General features: G+C 45.0%; 1 protein-coding gene across 2 annotated transcripts in view; it reads left to right on the forward strand.

Annotated features, from left to right (window-relative positions):
- Positions 1–17,838, forward strand: part of LOC134527345 (sodium/hydrogen exchanger 2-like) — a 430,632-nt gene that overhangs the window by 185,982 nt on the left and 226,812 nt on the right. For both annotated transcript variants that reach the window (XM_063359946.1, XM_063359947.1), the window contains exons 6-7: positions 5,220–5,301; positions 7,278–7,305. In XM_063359946.1, coding sequence (XP_063216016.1) covers positions 5,220–5,301; positions 7,278–7,305 — 110 coding nt within the window. The remainder of the gene's footprint in view (positions 1–5,219; positions 5,302–7,277; positions 7,306–17,838) is intronic.

Genomic DNA, 17,838 nt, shown 5'->3' on the forward strand with positions numbered 1-17,838 from the left:
GGATAAGGGAAATTATTGATATAAATGTGACGGACATAGATCTTATGGCTTAGACTGTGATATTATATGTTGACTTTGCAGTTTTTTTGATCTTAGACGATATTTATGTGTTTTATGCCTGGGTTTCTGAATGATCGATCGGAAAGTAATTAAAATTGGAAACATACCTCTAACAATTTACTTTTCTGGTTGATATAGTTGGTATTTGAGTAAAGTTTGGTGTGATTTATGTATGTATTCTACGATCCCTCCTCCTCATATTTGTATCCATAAGCTACGATCCCTCCTCCTCATATTTGTATCCATATGTTATGGTCCCTCCTCCTATTTGTATTCATATGCAATGACTCGACCAGAATGTCAGATCGGACTTTGTTCATATCTTAAGTATTATCTATTTAGTTGATTTTTAAGATGCTGCATGGATTTATCCTATGGTTAAGTCGAGATGTGCTCTTATTTTTTGTATGGCAGGATGGTGAATTGTATTGTCTGTAAATAGTATTTAACTCAAAAAAAATCTTTACTGCAAGAAACATTAAAAGAATGAAAGGAAATAAATAATTAAATGTTTAATTTAAAGAGTTTGTAAGCTGAAGAATGTTGGGTACTGCAGGCTGAGGAATAGGAATGTATGTTATGGTTTGTAGATTTAAAAACTGTCTTTTGACTGATGTTCATGTTGGATTGTTGGGTGGACCTAGTACATATTTAATATGGTGTAGTAAATGTTTATTTATGGTAAATATTTATGGAATTATATTAAGTAGTATGATAATGATGGACTGATAGTATTAAATTTGGCTGCTTTGGAACAATGGCTAGAGTATAGTTATGCATGATTACGACTGACTGATAAAATGGTATGGAATGCTACATAACATTATCAAAGTATTATGTTAGTAGGTTATGTTGGAATGGTAACTTTACGAAAAATAAAGTGGATAATATTACACAAACATGCTGGTGTAAGACTGTCATTTGGAATAGTATTAATGATTTATGGTTCTGCGTAGATATAGTGGCTGGGAGTTTTGAAATTAAATGAGGCGTGCAAAGTCCTATACAGATGTTAATATTTAAGAGGATATGATGCATGTTATTAATAATAGATCATGTCAGCTGGAGGAGATGTATTTTAGTTGTGTTTACCATACAAAGAAATAATCTCGTGATTACATTGGTTAGGTTATGAATCTGCTTTTTCTAGATTTTTTCAAGAATTCTAGGATAGTTGAATGATATGGAGTAGAAGAGAGAGAGACCCTATGTAAGCTGAGTCCTGAGTAAACATGTTGATGATGTGAAGAGTGTTGTAGTGGGGGTAGGGGTTGGCTTTATATGTAGGGATGTGGATGGAATTAGTAGCTTAGTTGTCATCCTGACTCCGAAGAGTGAACATCGCTTGGGAGTTCTCTTCCTTGTTTAACAACAAAGAAATCTGGGGAGAGTATGGATCCTACCCCTAGTTCTTCGAAATCCAGTATGAAGCAAGAATCTCCATTGAAGCATCGGTGTCCGCACTGTAATATGATGTTCTCAACAAGTTTTAATATGAGACGTCATGAGAAGAGTAATTGCCTGAAGAATCCGTCTCGCACTATTGTTTTCTGTAATGAATGCCAGAAGAAGTTTACTCGCAACGATGATTTGAAAAGACACCTGAAGATATGCAGAGGTGAAGACCGCTTGCCTGTAGAACATAATGTGAAAGTTACGATTCCTCAATTTAAACTAGAGGTACCCATGTGCACGGGCTCCAGCATAAAAGAAGATCAGCAGCAACAACCACCCGCATCGTCATCTGGACATAAATATAACACTATGCTTGGTCAGTTACAGACAAATGATAATGGATTTTACTTGGCACAATCTGCATTTGGAGGAGTTCTGAAAGACTATTATTATCTAAATACTTTTATTGAGGCCAAAGATATTTGCACTTTTCTGAGTGATATTGAGCAGAATATAATACAACAGATTATGGATGATACAGCATCGCATGGGCCTTTAAAATATAACTTATGGTTGGATTGTCTATATGGTAAACCGCCACCGCATGAGAATCAAGTGAGCAAGCGTGCTTTCAAGACATCGGCTGCTGCAATTTACGATTCTGACGAAGTAGATCGGTCAGTTAAACAGAGTATAGAAAACCTCTGCATGGAAGAAGAAGAATATATGGGTAAAGGATCTGGTTGGACGCTGAATTCGGTGAACCGTTTGGAGCTGAGAATTAGTCATTTTGACGCAGTATAGATGTATATATCTCTGTGTAGAACTATGTATAGTAAAATTTGTAAATAAAATAAATGTTTCATGTATACTATGTTTTTTTTATTTCCCTTAATTTATCCTGCTTACTTTATGGTGACAACTATAAAAATAAGGATGCATGCATGACCATAACATTTGCTATTAAGATTAATGATATATATGGATACTTAAATATTGTTTACATGAGATACTGAGTTACAATATAAAGAAAATATAATCGCAAAGGAAGGCATGTAAAGAAAACATAAGCGAAACTTAAAAAAACACTCAAAGAAAACATAAGTATAAAGGAAAGCCCTCAAAGAAAATGTAGTCGCAAATGAAAGCCCTCATAGAAATTGTAAGCGCAAATGAAAGCCCTCAAAGAAATTGTAAGCGCAAATGAAAGCCCTCAAGGAAAATGTAAGCGCAAATGAAAGCCCTCAAAGAAATTGTAGTCGCAAATGAAAGCCCTCAAGGAAAATGTAAGCGCAAATGAAAGCCCTCAAAGAAATTGTAGGCGCCAATGAAAGCCCTCAAGGAAAATGTAAGCGCAAATGAAAGCCCTCAAAGAAATTGTAGGCGCCAATGAAAGCCCTCAAAGAAATTGTAGTCGCAATTGAAATCATGTTAAGAAAATGTAAGCTGTGTAAGTCAGTTTGAGTAGAGTGCTACAGTGCACAAGTCTGCAGTATGACTTTGGTGTAAGGTTCGTGATAAGTTTAATGGTAATACTAGGAATATATATATTTTATCTTAGTATTTGGGATGATCACGTGATGCTCATTACGAATAATTAATCTACAGACTCTAGCAGGGGATGAAAGTTAGTATGATTATATAATCAAGTATGGTGGGTGCATACATGAGGTGATAATACAATATGTTGGTGGTCAAGATTAAAGTGGGTGATAACAAAATCTAAGATGGTGGTGGTGTGGATGTGTTATAAGTCAAATGTGATGATATAGTCCAAGATGGCGGGAAGTTCAGGGTGTCGACAGTAATGTGATGATGCCAAGATAGTGTTGGCGACAAGATGGCGAACATAAATGCTATAATCCAATATAGTGGAAAGTTCAAGGTGAGGGACATATTTAAGATGTTATAGGTCAAGACAGTACTACACTCCAGCAGGGCAGAATTAAACTAATATATAACACCCTCTGGCAAATTATGTGTGTACTAAGTGATACTAGTGCTCCTAGTAGTGAATATTGAAAACAAGATGGCGGCTGCACTTGGCTAGACATTAGCGCTCCTGGCTGCGAATATTGAAAACAAGATTGGTGCAGTACTCGGCTATACACTAGCGCTCCTGGTAGCGAATTTTGAAAACAAGATGGCCGCTGCACACTATGCTAGACACTAGCGCTCCTGGTAGCGAATACGGAAAACAAGATGGCGGCCGCACTCTGCTAGACACTTGTGCTCCTGGTAGCGAGTATTGAAACAATGATAAAAATATATGTCGTATAATTCTCGAAAATATGATGCTATTATTACTTTCAATAAAAATATTACAAGTCCGAATATGTGTGTTAATGTTTTATATATTACCTTATTTAATTCTTAGATCGGTAATTGTCTTGATAGCCGAGCGGTTAAAGGCGTATGTTTTCCAACCTAAAGGTCAGAGCTGTGTGAACGATGGTTCGAATCTCAGCTGTACCGAATGTATTTTGTATAAAAACAATATTTTAAATATATTGATAAGGACCATGATAACATTGGTATGTAATGAAATATCGGCCTTATGTGTCTGAATAGAGCGATGGTGATGCTCTCTAGGAACAAACATCAGAAACAAAGATGGGGAAATCCAAGATGGCGGAACATAATGTAAAATCAAGATGGCGGGCGCCAGCAGAGAAGAAAAAAATTCAGGATGGCGATAGTAACAACATCCAAGATGGCGGCCTCCAGCAGACGAAAACAAATGATTGTTGTGATGTCATAAACAAAGATGGCGATCGTAACGAAAATTGCAACAGGTGTGATTAAAATGGCGGCTATGACTTCATAATATTAAATACTGGAAAACAAAATGGTTGAAAGTTCTAGAATTTAAAATGGCGGCCGGAAATGACGTAATCCAAGATCCGGATATGGGTGGGTAGGTAAGGGGGATACCAACCCGCAATGGGGAGATTTGCGGATAGGTAAGGATGATACCAAGCCTCTATGGGGAGATTTGCGGATACTTAGAAAATTTCGGGAATGGGGAAATTTTGTAGGGATATTTTGTAGGAAAATGGGAAATTTTGGGGTAAATTTTTTGGGAAAAACGGGAAATTTTGAGGAAAATTGGCCGAAAATCGGGAAATTTCCGGGAAATCGATGATGACGTCAGGGGTCATAGGTCATAACAGTGACGTCAGAGGTCAAAGGTCATGAATCCTGAATCCTTTGCCACCAGCCACTGTGCTCGCATCGGCATAACCTAACTTCTCACGCACGCATATGTTTTTTTTTTCATTAAGTGGGACACAACATTATTTCAAATATTTTATTAAAATTAATTACCTTATCTAATTCAAATTCGAGACATCATCATTTGATAAACATAGTCCGATCCACAGGCTGGATACAGTTCTCTGTGTTTTAAAAGTGTAACATTTTTCTGTGTGTTATGAAAACTGAAAAAAAAAAAACACACAAAAAGTAAAAGAGAACAGTTATTAGGTTTACAATGTAAAAGTAACATAATGTCAGTACCAGTGACAGAAAGATACTGTCACAGATCGGTAACTGTATTGCAGAAGAAGTTGTATGGTAGTCCCGTAGTTCATAGGATTTATGTTCTGTATTTCAGGAAAAAAAATACGTTCAGGTACTAGATAACTGTTCTCTTTAAAAATTTATTATTATGACCATTAAAAAGACTATATATTCCTTTACGATAAGGCCTTATTATTTGTAGTATTTTTATTAATAGTAATGCTTTTTTATTTTGTGTTTAGTGTGATTTTGGAGTCCGCTTACTCGTTGTATGACCAAGCATTTTCGTGCAACTTCTACACAATAATGCTGTACGCTGTCGTGGTAAGTATAGTCATTTTATTTAATAATAATTTACTTTAATATTTTGTGATAATTTAAATGTAGGAATACATTTGTGTGTATGAATTACCTATATGAACGCAAAATTACTTTTTTTTCTATACAGCCCAAGTAAGATCGAGATTCTTTTCTTGATTTTGTAATGGTCAGTTTACTAACTGTTAAATTCAGGGTCATGGGCTTAAGTATCTTTTGTTTGTAAGTCATGTTACACTAAGGCGGTTAGCATGGGGCTGAAACTTTAATATATTTAAAATAACAATCTTGATGGTTCAACATGACACGGACCATTTATTTCCCTTTGTTACGTCATTGTAGCTATAAGAAAAAACACAAATACTGAAGGAAAGGAAAAAAAATTGAACCTATTAAATGTGATATAATTTTATTTCAACTATACTTTTTTCAGGCGCGTTTAAATAATTGAAATGAGAGAATTTTTACGAGGCGTGCACCATGCAACGAAATTTACACAGGATTTAAAAAGGCTAAATACAAAGAAAGCTTCTTGCTAATAAAAATTATGTATGATTTTAAATCTTGTACTATAATGATTGATATTGAATACGTGTTCATATAGTTAAAACATATTTATTTATTGCATTTATTGCATTTTAAAGTTTATTTATGTATGTTAGGCTAGATTATACTTCTTTAGACGCGTTATGAAAAACTGATAAGAATGAATTTTTACGATGCGCGTGCAGAATGTAAAAAAATAACAGGATGAAAAAAGTCTACATACAAATAAAAATCATAATTATGCTTTTAAATAATTTACTTTAGTGTTTATCATTGAATACTCGTTCATACAATTGAAAATATTAATATATTGTGTATATTAGTGATAAAAATTGTGTTTATAAACATTTCATGTGTATTTCTAAGTGTATTTATATATGTGAGGAATGTATGACGATGCGAGGTTGCTTGTAAGCTTCCATTGTTTCTAATAGGGAGTGTGTGTGTGGAAGGTTTAGTAGTCTCCTGGCCGTTTTCATGGGAGTGTTTGTGAGGTAATGTTCACGTATGTCAATTTATTTGCATTATAAATTATGCTTTATTACATCCTTACTAAATAAATAATAATTAAAATCAAATAAAATTGAATAATAACCCAGAATATTTATAGATTTCAATTATTAATTATATTTTATATAAAATATTTGACTAAATTAATAATTTATTTTATACATGTGTTTATATTGATATTGAATATACTGAGTATTTATTTTAATATTTTAGTTTGATTGATTTTATTTTTCACCAACAGTATTTATATAATTCTAGGCCTTGTATTATTTTATTTCTATTATTATTTTGAATGCAAATTAAAGTTTGTTTTAATTACTCAATGTATAAGTACACGCTCACATTTTTCTTAAAATTGTGTATTTTTGTGTGACGGGGCTATTTCATTCACGCTGGTTCAGGATGAAGAAAATATATTTTAAAAATACGAACTAAACCAATCATTATGACAGTTATATTGCATACCTATATATTTATTTTTACATGCATTTTAATTACGTGCCCAACTTTAGCTCAGCAGTTAGAGCTTCTGGTTATCAAAGCCAATAGTCACCTCCATGTTGCGGAAGGCAGCGGTGACCCATTGCAGTATCATCTCGGTAGCCCAGCTACAACATAGCCCTCTCCCCGCGGCGTCGCCTGGGGATGCCAACGGGCTTCTGGGGAGAACAGCCACTTATAATCATCATAGATTACCGACAGATAATTTAAATCAATTATGCGTTAACTTGGCATACAAATCAGCTACAATATAAAACAAATAAAATAATTTATTATTACTGATATGTTGTATTTTATAAAGTATGTATAAACCTTTTCGAAAATATCTTTGCAAGAAGTCTCAACTGAATTTATTTTCATATTTGTATGTATGTATACATATATATGTATATATGTGCAAGTTACATCGATCTTATTTATTTCAGGGAACCATATTCAACATGTTCACAATCGGTGAGTAAAATAATCTCAAATATATATTCTGTATTTGTAAACTCGTTTCCAGAATAAATGCTGTGTTATCAGTATTAAACTATTTTGGCATGGCCCCTTGAGAAAACTGTTTCATTCGCTGTCAGCGTTCACTACTGGAATAAAGTATGTATCATAATTTCCTCCCATTGTTTCTTTATCAAGATTTAGGCTAGACGTTACTATCAATGTACAAATTACAAAATAGTTTATATAACTTTTGCAATGGGTCGTAGATTTATTTATATTTATAATATTCCCTTTTAATGGGATTTTCTAACCTGCAACAAAATTTAGTAAGTACAAAATACACTAACATTTATTAGTTTTGGATAGCTTATAAAATCATTAGATAACCTGCTCGTCATCGAGTGTTTAGAGCGTTAAATAGCACGTGCAGTGTGCTCCTGCGTATTGCTGAAAGAAAATTCTGATAAAAAATCAATACCATATTACTAGAAAGAAAATTCAACTAATTTACTTATGTAGTTATTTACGTAAATATTCAGTGGAGTCTCGATAATCCGAACTTTGGTAATCCGAAAGTCCGTTTAATCCTAAACCGAAAGTAAAAAAAAAAACTAATGTTACAATAATATCAAGTGATACTAAATAATACATATAAAGTATATTCCAGAAAGAAACCATTAAAACTGAAAGTCAGACAATGTACTGAAATGAACCACTGGCCGGTCGTAGGAACAACTTAAAGGTAGGTACTGCGGCACTAGGCAGCGTTCCGCTCCCTTGTCACCCATTTCGTCCCGAGATTTGGTTATAAACTGTGTAATCACACGTAATAATACATATCTTTGTAATCACATTTAAGATTATATAAAGAATGATTTCGTTTAATCCAAAAATAAGTTAATCTGCTAAGGGTCTGGTCACAATCATTCTGGATTATTGGGACTCCACTTACTTAAGACTAGTAAATACGTGGTCTCCTCAATTCTGTGGTGCCATGATATTTACAAAATTATACCTAAACTAGCACCAAAACGTGGGCAAACATGCCAAAAATGTAGATGAGGCAGAAACGTCGAAAAACATAGGACGGAATTTTTTTTTTTTTGCTTGAGCTTTGCTTGTTAAAAGTGGGACACTGGATCCACTTCTTTCCTTCCAGCGTTCACCCAGCAATCGATTAATTAAACGTGTGCACATACAGACTGTAACAATCTTCGGTCGGAAAAGATTGTTCTGTGTTCCCTGGGACGGCGATGCAGGTCTAGAGCTCCAAACGACCTCCTTTTTGGATACAGTCTGTCTGGACGCCATTCTCGATACGGACGTTACTACAGTCCGCTGGTCCACACATAAAATAAGAATCTGCAAAACTCCACATTTAAATATTTATTCATTGATAAGTTTTTAACGCCTGGAAAGCCGGGTGGTGTAGCACGATGGTGCATGCACTAGTGAGGTGCACAGTGTCACATCGCACCACATCTCCAGAGCTACAGCCAACACTCGTCCTACTGCCACTATGTGCTTATAGTGCAAATTTTGAACTGTGCACCCGAGCATTGATAAGGCATCACACAATGTTAATAAGATATTGTATTTCCCTCTTTCAATTTTTCCCATTAAATTTGAAAACACTGGTTTCAATATATACAGGAATCTTCATAAATTAACGAAAATCGTTGTAAAATTTCTGTTCCTGAACTTAATTTCTTTGAACATGAGCTAACAAGAAACATTTTGTCAAGTTTACAGAAAAAAACTCGTACATGTTTACCCTGTTTATACCTTGAAAGCAAAAATCCTTTCAAGTTTCTACGAAGATTAAGTTATCTGGAAATACAAAGAACCGTTAGTTTATTTAAGAGGCAATCTTCGTTAAAAAGTCAGTATTAACTTCAAAACAATGCACCATAGAGAGATCCAGTGTCGTGAGTTCCCGGACTTATGCTCAGTGTCGTTTCTGCCCCCTGTTGACACCCACAGTTGTGTAGACGCTGTGTGCAGTACGGCATGTGCACAGGGCCGATTCTGTTCTGCCTACTGTTGACACCCACAGTTGTGTAGACGCTGCGTGCAGTACGGCATGTGCACAGGGCCGATCCTGTTCTGCCTCCTGTTGACACCCACAGTTGTGTAGACGCTGCGTGCAGTACGGCATGTGCACAGGGCCGATCCTGTTCTGCCCCATGTTGACAACCACAGTTGTGTAGACGCTGCGTGCAGTACGGCATGTGCACAGGGCCGATCCTGTTCTGCCTCCTGTTGACAGCCACAGTTGTGTAGACGCTGTGTGCAGTACGGCATGTGCACAGGGCCGATCCTGTTCTGCCCCATGTTGACAGCCACAGTTGTGTAGACGCTGTGTGCAGTACGGCATGTGCACAGGGCCGATCCTGTTCTGCCCCATGTTGACAACCACAGTTGTGTTGACGCTTCGTGCAGTACGACATGTGCACAGGGCCGATCCTGTTCTGCCTCCTGTTGACACCCACAGTTGTGTAGACGCTGCGTGCAGTACGGCATGTGCACAGGGCCGATCCTGTTCTGCCTCCTGTTGACACCCACAGTTGTGTAGACGCTGCGTGCAGTACGGCATGTGCACAGGGCCATTTCTGTTCTGCCTCCTGTTGACACCCACAGTTGTGTAGACGCTGCGTGCAGTACGGCATGTGCACAGGGCCGATCCTGTTCTGCCTCCTGTTGACAGCCACAGTAGTGTAGACGCTGTGTGCAGTACGGCATGTGCACAGGGCCGATCCTGTTCTGCCTCCTGTTGACACCCACAGTTGTGTAGACGCTGTGTGCAGTACGGCATGTGCACAGGGCCGATCCTGTTCTGCCCCATGTTGACAGCCACAGTTGTGTAGACGCTGTGTGCAGTACGGCATGTGCACAGGGCCGATCCTGTTCTGCCCCATGTTGACAACCACAGTTGTGTAGACGCTGCGTGCAGTACGGCATGTGCACAGGGCCGATCCTGTTCTGCCTCCTGTTGACAGCCACAGTTGTGTAGACGCTGTGTGCAGTACGGCATGTGCACAGGGCCGATCCTGTTCTGCCTCCTGTTGACAGCCACAGTTGTGTAGACGCTGTGTGCAGTACGGCATGTGCACAGGGCCGATCCTGTTCTGCCCCATGTTGACAGCCAAAGTTGTGTAGACGCTGTGTGCAGTACGGCATGTGCACAGGGCCGATCCTGTTTTGCCCCATGTTGACAACAACAGTTGTGTAGACGCTGCGTGCAGTACGGCATGTGCACAGGGCCGATCCTGTTCTGCCTCCTGTTGACAGCCACAGTTGTGTAGACGCTGTGTGCAGTACGGCATGTGCACAGGGCCGATCATGTTCTGCCTCCTATTGACACCCACAGTTGTGTTGACACTGTGTGCAGTACGGCATGTGCACAGGGCCGAAACTGTTCTGCCTCCTGTTGACAGCCACAGTTGTGTAGACGCTGTGTGCAGTACGGCATGTGCACAGGGCCGATCCTGTTCTGCCCCATGTTGACAACCACAGTTGTGTAGACGCTGCGTGCAGTACGGCATGTGCACAGGGCCGATCCTGTTCTGCCTCCTGTTGACACCCACAATTGTGTAGACGCTGCGTGCAGTACGGCATGTGCACAGGGCCGATCCTGTTCTGCCTCCTGTTGACACCCACAGTTGTGTAGACGCTGCGTGCAGTACGGCATGTGCACAAGGCCATTCCTGTTCTGCCTCCTGTTGACACCCACAGTTGTGTAGATGCTGCGTGCAGTACGGCATGTGCACAGCGCCGATCCTGTTCTGCCCCCTGTTGACACCCACAGTTGTGTAGACGCTGCGTGCAGTACAGCATGTGCACAGGGCCGATCCTGTTCTTCCTCCTGTTGACACCCACAGTTGTGTAGACGATGCGTGCAGTACGGCATGTGCACAGGGCCGATCCTGTTCTGCCTCCTGTTGACACCCACAGTTTTGTAGACACTGTGTGCAGTACGGCATGTGCACAGGGCCGATCCTGTTCTGCCTACTGTTGATACCCACAGTTGTGTAGACGCTGTGTGCAGTACGGCATGTGCACAGGGCCGATCCTGTTCTGCCTCCTGTTGAAACCCACAGTTTTGTAGACGCTGTGTGCAGTACGGCATGTGCACAGGGCCGATCCTGTTCTGCCCCCGGTTGACACCCACAGTTGTGTAGACACTGCGTGCAGTACGGCATGTGCACGGGGCCGATCCTGTTCTGCCCCCTGTTGATAACCACAGTTGTGTAGATGCTGCATACAGTACGGCATGTGCACGGGGCCGATCCTGTTCTGCCCCCTGTTGATACCTACAGTTGTGTAGACGCTGTGTGCAGTATGGCATGTGCACAGGGCCGATCCTGTTCTGCCCCCTGTTGACACCCACAGTTGTGTAGACGCTATGTGCAGTACGACATGTGTACAGGGCCGATCCTGTTCTGCCTCCTGTTGACACCCACAGTTGTGTAGACGCTGTGTGCAGTACGGCATGTGCACAGGGACGATCCTGTTCTGCCTCCTGTTGTAACCCACAGTTGTGTAGACGCTGTGTGCAGTACAGCATGTGCACAGGGCAGATCCTGTTTTGCACCCTGTTGATACCCACAGTTGTTTAGACGCTGTGTGCAGTACGGCATGTGTGCGGCACGATCCTGTTCTGCCCCCTTTTGATACCCACAGTTGTGTAGACGCTGAGTGCAGTACGGCATGTGCACAGGGCCGATCCTGTTCTGCCCCCTGTTGACATCCACAGTTGTGTAGACGCTCTGTGCAGTACGGCATGTGCACAGGGCCGATCCTGTTCTGCCCCCTGTTGACACCCACAGTTGTGTAGACGCTGCGTGCAGTACGGCATGTGCACAGGGCTGATCCTGTTCTGCCCCCTATTTACACACACAGTTGTGTAGACGCTGCGTGCAGTACGGCATTTGCACAGGGCCGATCCTGTTCTGCCCCCTGTTGACACCCACAGTTGTGTAGACGCTGCGTGCAGTACGGCATGTGCAGAGGCCGATCCTGTTCTGACCCCTGTTGATACTCACAGTTGTGTAGACACTGCGTGCAGTACGGCTTGTGCACAGGGCCGATCCTGTTCTGCTCCCTGTTGACACCCACAGTTGTGTAGACGCTGTGTACAGTACGGCATGTGCATAGGGCCGATCCGGTTCTGCCCCCTGTTGACACCCACAGTTGTGTAGACGCTGCGTGCAGTACGGCATGTGCACAGGGCCGATCCTGTTCTGCCCCCTGTTTACACCCACAGTTGTGTAGACGCTGTGTGCAGTACGGCATGTGCACAGGGCCGAACCTTTTTTGCCCCCTGTTTATACCCTCAGTTGTTTAGATGCTGCGTGCAGTACGATATGTGCACGGCACGATCCTGTTCTGCCCCCTTTTGATACCCACAGTTGTGTAGACGCTGTTTGCAGTACGGCATGTGCACAGGGCCGATCCTGTTCTGCCCCCTGTTGACACCCACAGTTGTGTAGACGCTGTGTGCAGTACGGCATGTGCACAGGGCCGATCCTGTTCTGCCCCCTGTTGACACCCACAGTTGTGTAGACGCTGCATGCAGTACGGCATGTGCACAGAGCCGATCATGTTCTGCCCCCTATTTACACCCATAGTTGTGTAGACGCTGTGTGCATTACGGCATGTGCACAGGGCCGATCCTGTTCTGCCCCCTGTTGACACCCACAGTTGTGTAGACGCTGCGTGCAGTACGGCATGTGCACAGGGTCGATCCTGTTCTGTCCCCTGTTGATACTCACAGTTTTGTAGACGCTGTGTGCAGTACGGCATTTGCACAGGGCCGATCCTGTTCTGCCCCCTTTTGATACCCACAGTTGTGTAGACGCTGTGTGCAGTACGGCATGTGCACATAGCCGATCCTGTTCTGCCCCCTGTTGACACCCACAGTTGTGTAGATGCTGCATGCAGTACGGCATGTGCACAGGGACGATCCTGTTCTGCCTCCTGTTGACACCCACAGTTGTGTAGACGCTGTGTGCAGTACGGCATGTGCACAGGGCCGATCCTGTTCTGCCTACTGTTGACAGCCACAGTACTGTAGACGCTGTGTGCAGTACGGCAAATGCACAGGCCGATCCTGTTCTGCCCCATGTTGACAACCACAGTTGTGTAGACGCTGCGTACAGTACGGCATGTGCACAGGGCCGATCCTGTTCTGCCTACTGTTGACACCCACAGTTGTGTAGACGCTGCGTGCAGTACGGCATGTGCACAAGGCCGATCCTGTTCTGCCTCCTGTAAACACCCACAGTTGTGTAGACGCTGCGTGCAGTACGGCATGTGCACAGGGCCATTCCTGTTCTGCCTCCTGTTGACACCCACAGTTGTGTAGACGCTGCGTGCAGTACGGCATGTGCACAGGGCCGATCCTGTACTGCCTCCTGTTGACACCCACAGTTGTGTAGACGCTGCGTGCAGTACGGCATGTACACAGGGAAATTCCTGTTCTGCCCCCTGTTGACATCCACAGTTGTGTAGACGCTGCGTGCAGTACGGCATGTGCACAGGGCCGATCCTGTTCTGCCTCTTGTTGACACCCACAGTTGTGTAGACGCTGCGTGCAGTACGGCATGTGCACAGGGCCGATCCTGTTCTGCCTCCTGTTGACACCCACAGTTGTGTAGACGCTGTGTGCAGTACGGCATGTGCACAGGGCCGATCCTGTTTTGCCCCCTGTTGATACTCACAGTTGTGTAGACGCTGCGTGCAGTACGGCATGTGCACAGGGCCGATCCTGTTCTGCCCCCTGTTTACACCCACAGTTGTGTAGAAGCTGTGTGCAGTACGGCATGTGCACAGGGCCGATCCTGTTCTGCCCCCTCTTGACACCCACAGTTGTGTAGACACTGCGTGCAGTACGGCATGTGCACAGGGCCGATCCTGTTCTGCCTCCTGTTTACACCCACAGTTGTGTAGACGCTGCGTGCAGTACGGCATGTGCACAGGGCCGATCCTGTTCTGCCCCCTTTTGATACCTACAGTTGTGTAGACGCTGCGTGCAGTACGGCATGTGCACAGGGCCGATCCTGTTCTGCCTCCTGTTGATACCCACAGTTGTGTAGACGCTGCGTGCAATACGGCATGTGCACAGGGCCGATCCTCTTCTGCCCCCTGTTTACACCCACAGTTGTGTAGACGCTGCGTGCAGTACGGCATGTGCACAGGGCCGATCCTGTTCTGCCCCCTGTTGACACACACAGTTGTGTAGACGCTACGTGCAGTACGGCATGTGCACAGGGCCGATCCAGTTCTGCCTCCTGTTGATACCCACAGTTGTGTAGACGCTGCGTGCAGTACGGCATGTGCACAGGGCCGATCCAGTTCTGCCTCCTATTTACACCCACAGTTGTATTTACGCTGCGTGCAGTACGGCATGTGCACAGGGCCGATCCTGTTCTGCCTCCTCTTGACCCCCTCAGTTGTGTAGACGCTGCGTGCAGTACAGCATGTGCTCAGGGCCGATCCTGTTCTGCCCCCTGTTGATACCCACAGTTGTGTAGACGCTGCATGCAGTACGGCATGTGCACAGGGCCATTTTTTGTTCTGCCTCCTGTTGACACCCACAGTTGTGTAGACGCTGCGTGCAGTACGGCATGTGCACAGGGCCGATCCTGTTCTGCCTCCTGTTGACAGCCACAGTTGTGTAGACGCTGCGAGCAGTACGGCATGTGCACAGGGCTTATCCTTATCTGCCTCCTGTTGACACCCACAGTTGTGTAGACGCTGTGTGCAGTACGGCATGTGCACAGGGCCGATCCTGTTATGCCCCATGTTGACAGCCACAGTTGTGTAGACGCTGTTTGCAGTACGGCATGTGCACAGGGCCGATCCTGTTCTGCCCCATGTTGACAACCACAATTGTGTAGATGCTGCATGCAGTACGGCATGTGCACAGGGCCGATCCTGTTCTGCCTCCTGTTGACACCCACATATGTGTAGACGCTGCGTGCAGTACGGCATGTGCACAGGGCCGATCCTGTTCTGCCTCCTGTTGACACCCACAGTTGTGTAGACGCTGCGTGCAGTACGGCATGTGCACAGAGCCGATCCTGTTCTGCCTCCTGTTGACACCCACATTTGTGTAGACGCTGTGTGCAGTACGGCATGTGCACAGGGCCGATCCTGTTTTACCCCCTGTTGATACCCACAGTTGTGTAGACGCTGTGTGCAGTACGGCATGTGCACAGGGCCGATACTGTTCTGCCCCATGTTGACAGCCGTAGTTGTGTAGACGCTGTGTGCAGTACGGCATGTGCACAGGGCCGATCCTGTTCTGCCCCATGTTAAAAACCACTGTTGTGTAGATGCTGCGTGCAGTACTGCATGTGCACAGGGCCGATCCTGTTATGCCTCCTGTTGACAGCCACAGTTGTGTAGACGCTGTGTGCAGTACGGCATGTGCACAGGGCCGATCCTGTTCTGCCTCATGTTGACACCCACAGTAGTGTAGACGTTGTGTTTAGTACGGCATGTGCACAGGGTCGATCCTTTTCTGCCTCCTGTTGACAGCCACATTTGTGTAGACGCTGTGTGCAGAACGGCATGTGCACAGGGCCGATCCTGTTCTGCCCCATGTTGATAACCACAGTTGTGTAGACGCTGCGTGCAGTACGGCATGTGCACAGGGCCGATCCTGTTCTACCTCCTGTTGACACCCACAGTTGTGTAGACGCTGCGTGCAGTACGGCATGTGCACAGGGCCGATCCTGTTCTGCCTCCTGTTGACACCCACAGTTGTGTAGATGCTGCGTGCAGTACAGCATGTGCACAGGGCCGATCCTGTTCTGCCCCCTGTTGACACCCACAGTTGTGTAAAAGCTGCGTGCAGTACGGCATGTGCACAGGGCCGATCCTGTTCTGCCTCCTGTTGACACCCACAGTTGTGTAGACGCTGCGTGCAGTACGGCATGTGCACAGGGCCGATCCTGTACTGCCTCCTGTTGACACCCACAGTTGTGTAGACGCTGCATGCGGTACGACATGTGCACAGGGCCATTCCTGTTCTGCCTCCTGTTGACACCCACAGTTGTGTAGACGCTGCGTGCAGTACGGCATGTGCACCGGCCGATCCTGTTTGCCTCCTGTTGACACTCACAGTTGTGTAGACACTGCGTGCAGTACGGCATGTGCACAGGGCCGATCCTGTTCTGCCTCCTGTTGACACCCACAGTTGTGTAGACGCTGCGTGCAGTACAGCATGTGCACAGAGCCGATCCTGTTCTGCCCCCTGTTGATACCCACAGTTGTGTAGAAGTTGTGTGCAGTACGACATGTGCACAGGGCCGATCCTGTTCTGCCTCCTGTTGACACCCACAGTTTTGTAGACGTTGTTTGCAGTACAGCATGTGCACAGGGCCGATCCTGTTCTGCCTCCTGTTGACACCCACAGTTGTGGAGACGCTGTGTGCAGTACGGCATGTGCACAGGGCCGATCTTGTTCTGCCTCCTGTTGATACCCACAGTTGTGTAGACGCTGCGTGCAGTACGGCATTTGCACAGGGCCGATCCTGTTCTGCCCCCTGTTGACACCCACAGTTATGTAGACGCTGCGTGCAGTACGGCATGTGCACAGGGCCGATCCTGTTCTGCCCCCTGTTGACACCCACAGTTGTGTAGACGCTGCGTGCAGTACGGCATGTGCGCAGGGCCGATCCTGTTCTGCCCTCTTTTGATACCCACAGTTGTGTAGACGCTAGGTGCAGTACGGCATGTGCACAGGGCCGATCCTGTTCTGCCCCCTGTTGACACCCACAGTTGTGTAGACGCTGTGTGCAGTACGGCATGTGCACAGGGCCGATCCTGTTCTGCCCCCTGTTGACACCCACAGTTGTGTAGACGCTGAGTGCAGTACGGCATGTGCACAGGGCCGATCCTATTCTGCCTCCTGTTGACAGCCACAGTTGTGTAGACGCTGTGTGCAGTACGGCATGTGCACAGGGCCGATCCTGTTCTGCCTCCTGTTGACAGTCACAGTTGTGTAGACGCTGTGTGCAGTACGGCATGTGCACAGGGCCGATCCTGTTCTGCCCCATGTTGACAACCACAGTTGTGTAGACGCTGCGTGCAGTACGGCATGTGCACAGGGCTGATCCTGTTCTGCCTCCTGTTGACACCCACAGTTGTGTAGACGCTGCGTACAGTACGGCATGTGCACAGGGCCGATCCTGTTTTGCCTCCTGTTGACACGCACAGTTGTGTAGACGCTGCGTGCAGTACGGCATGTGCACAGGGCCATTCCTCTTCTGCCTCCTGTTGACACCCACATGTGTGTAGACGCTGCGTGCAGTACGGCATGTGCACAGGGCCGATCCTGTACTGCCTCCTGTTGACACCCACAGTTGTGTAGACGCTGCGTGCAGTACGGCATGTTCACAGGGCCCTTCCTGTTCTGCCTCCTGTTGACACCCACTGTTGTGTAGACGCTGCGTGCAGTACGGCATGTGCACAAAGCCGATCCTGTTCTGCCTCCTGTTGACACCCACAATTGTGTAGACGCTGCGTGCAGTACGG

The sequence above is a fragment of the Bacillus rossius genome, chromosome 1, assembly GCF_032445375.1.
Source record: "Bacillus rossius redtenbacheri isolate Brsri chromosome 1, Brsri_v3, whole genome shotgun sequence".
NCBI lineage: Eukaryota > Metazoa > Arthropoda > Insecta > Phasmatodea > Bacillidae > Bacillus > Bacillus rossius.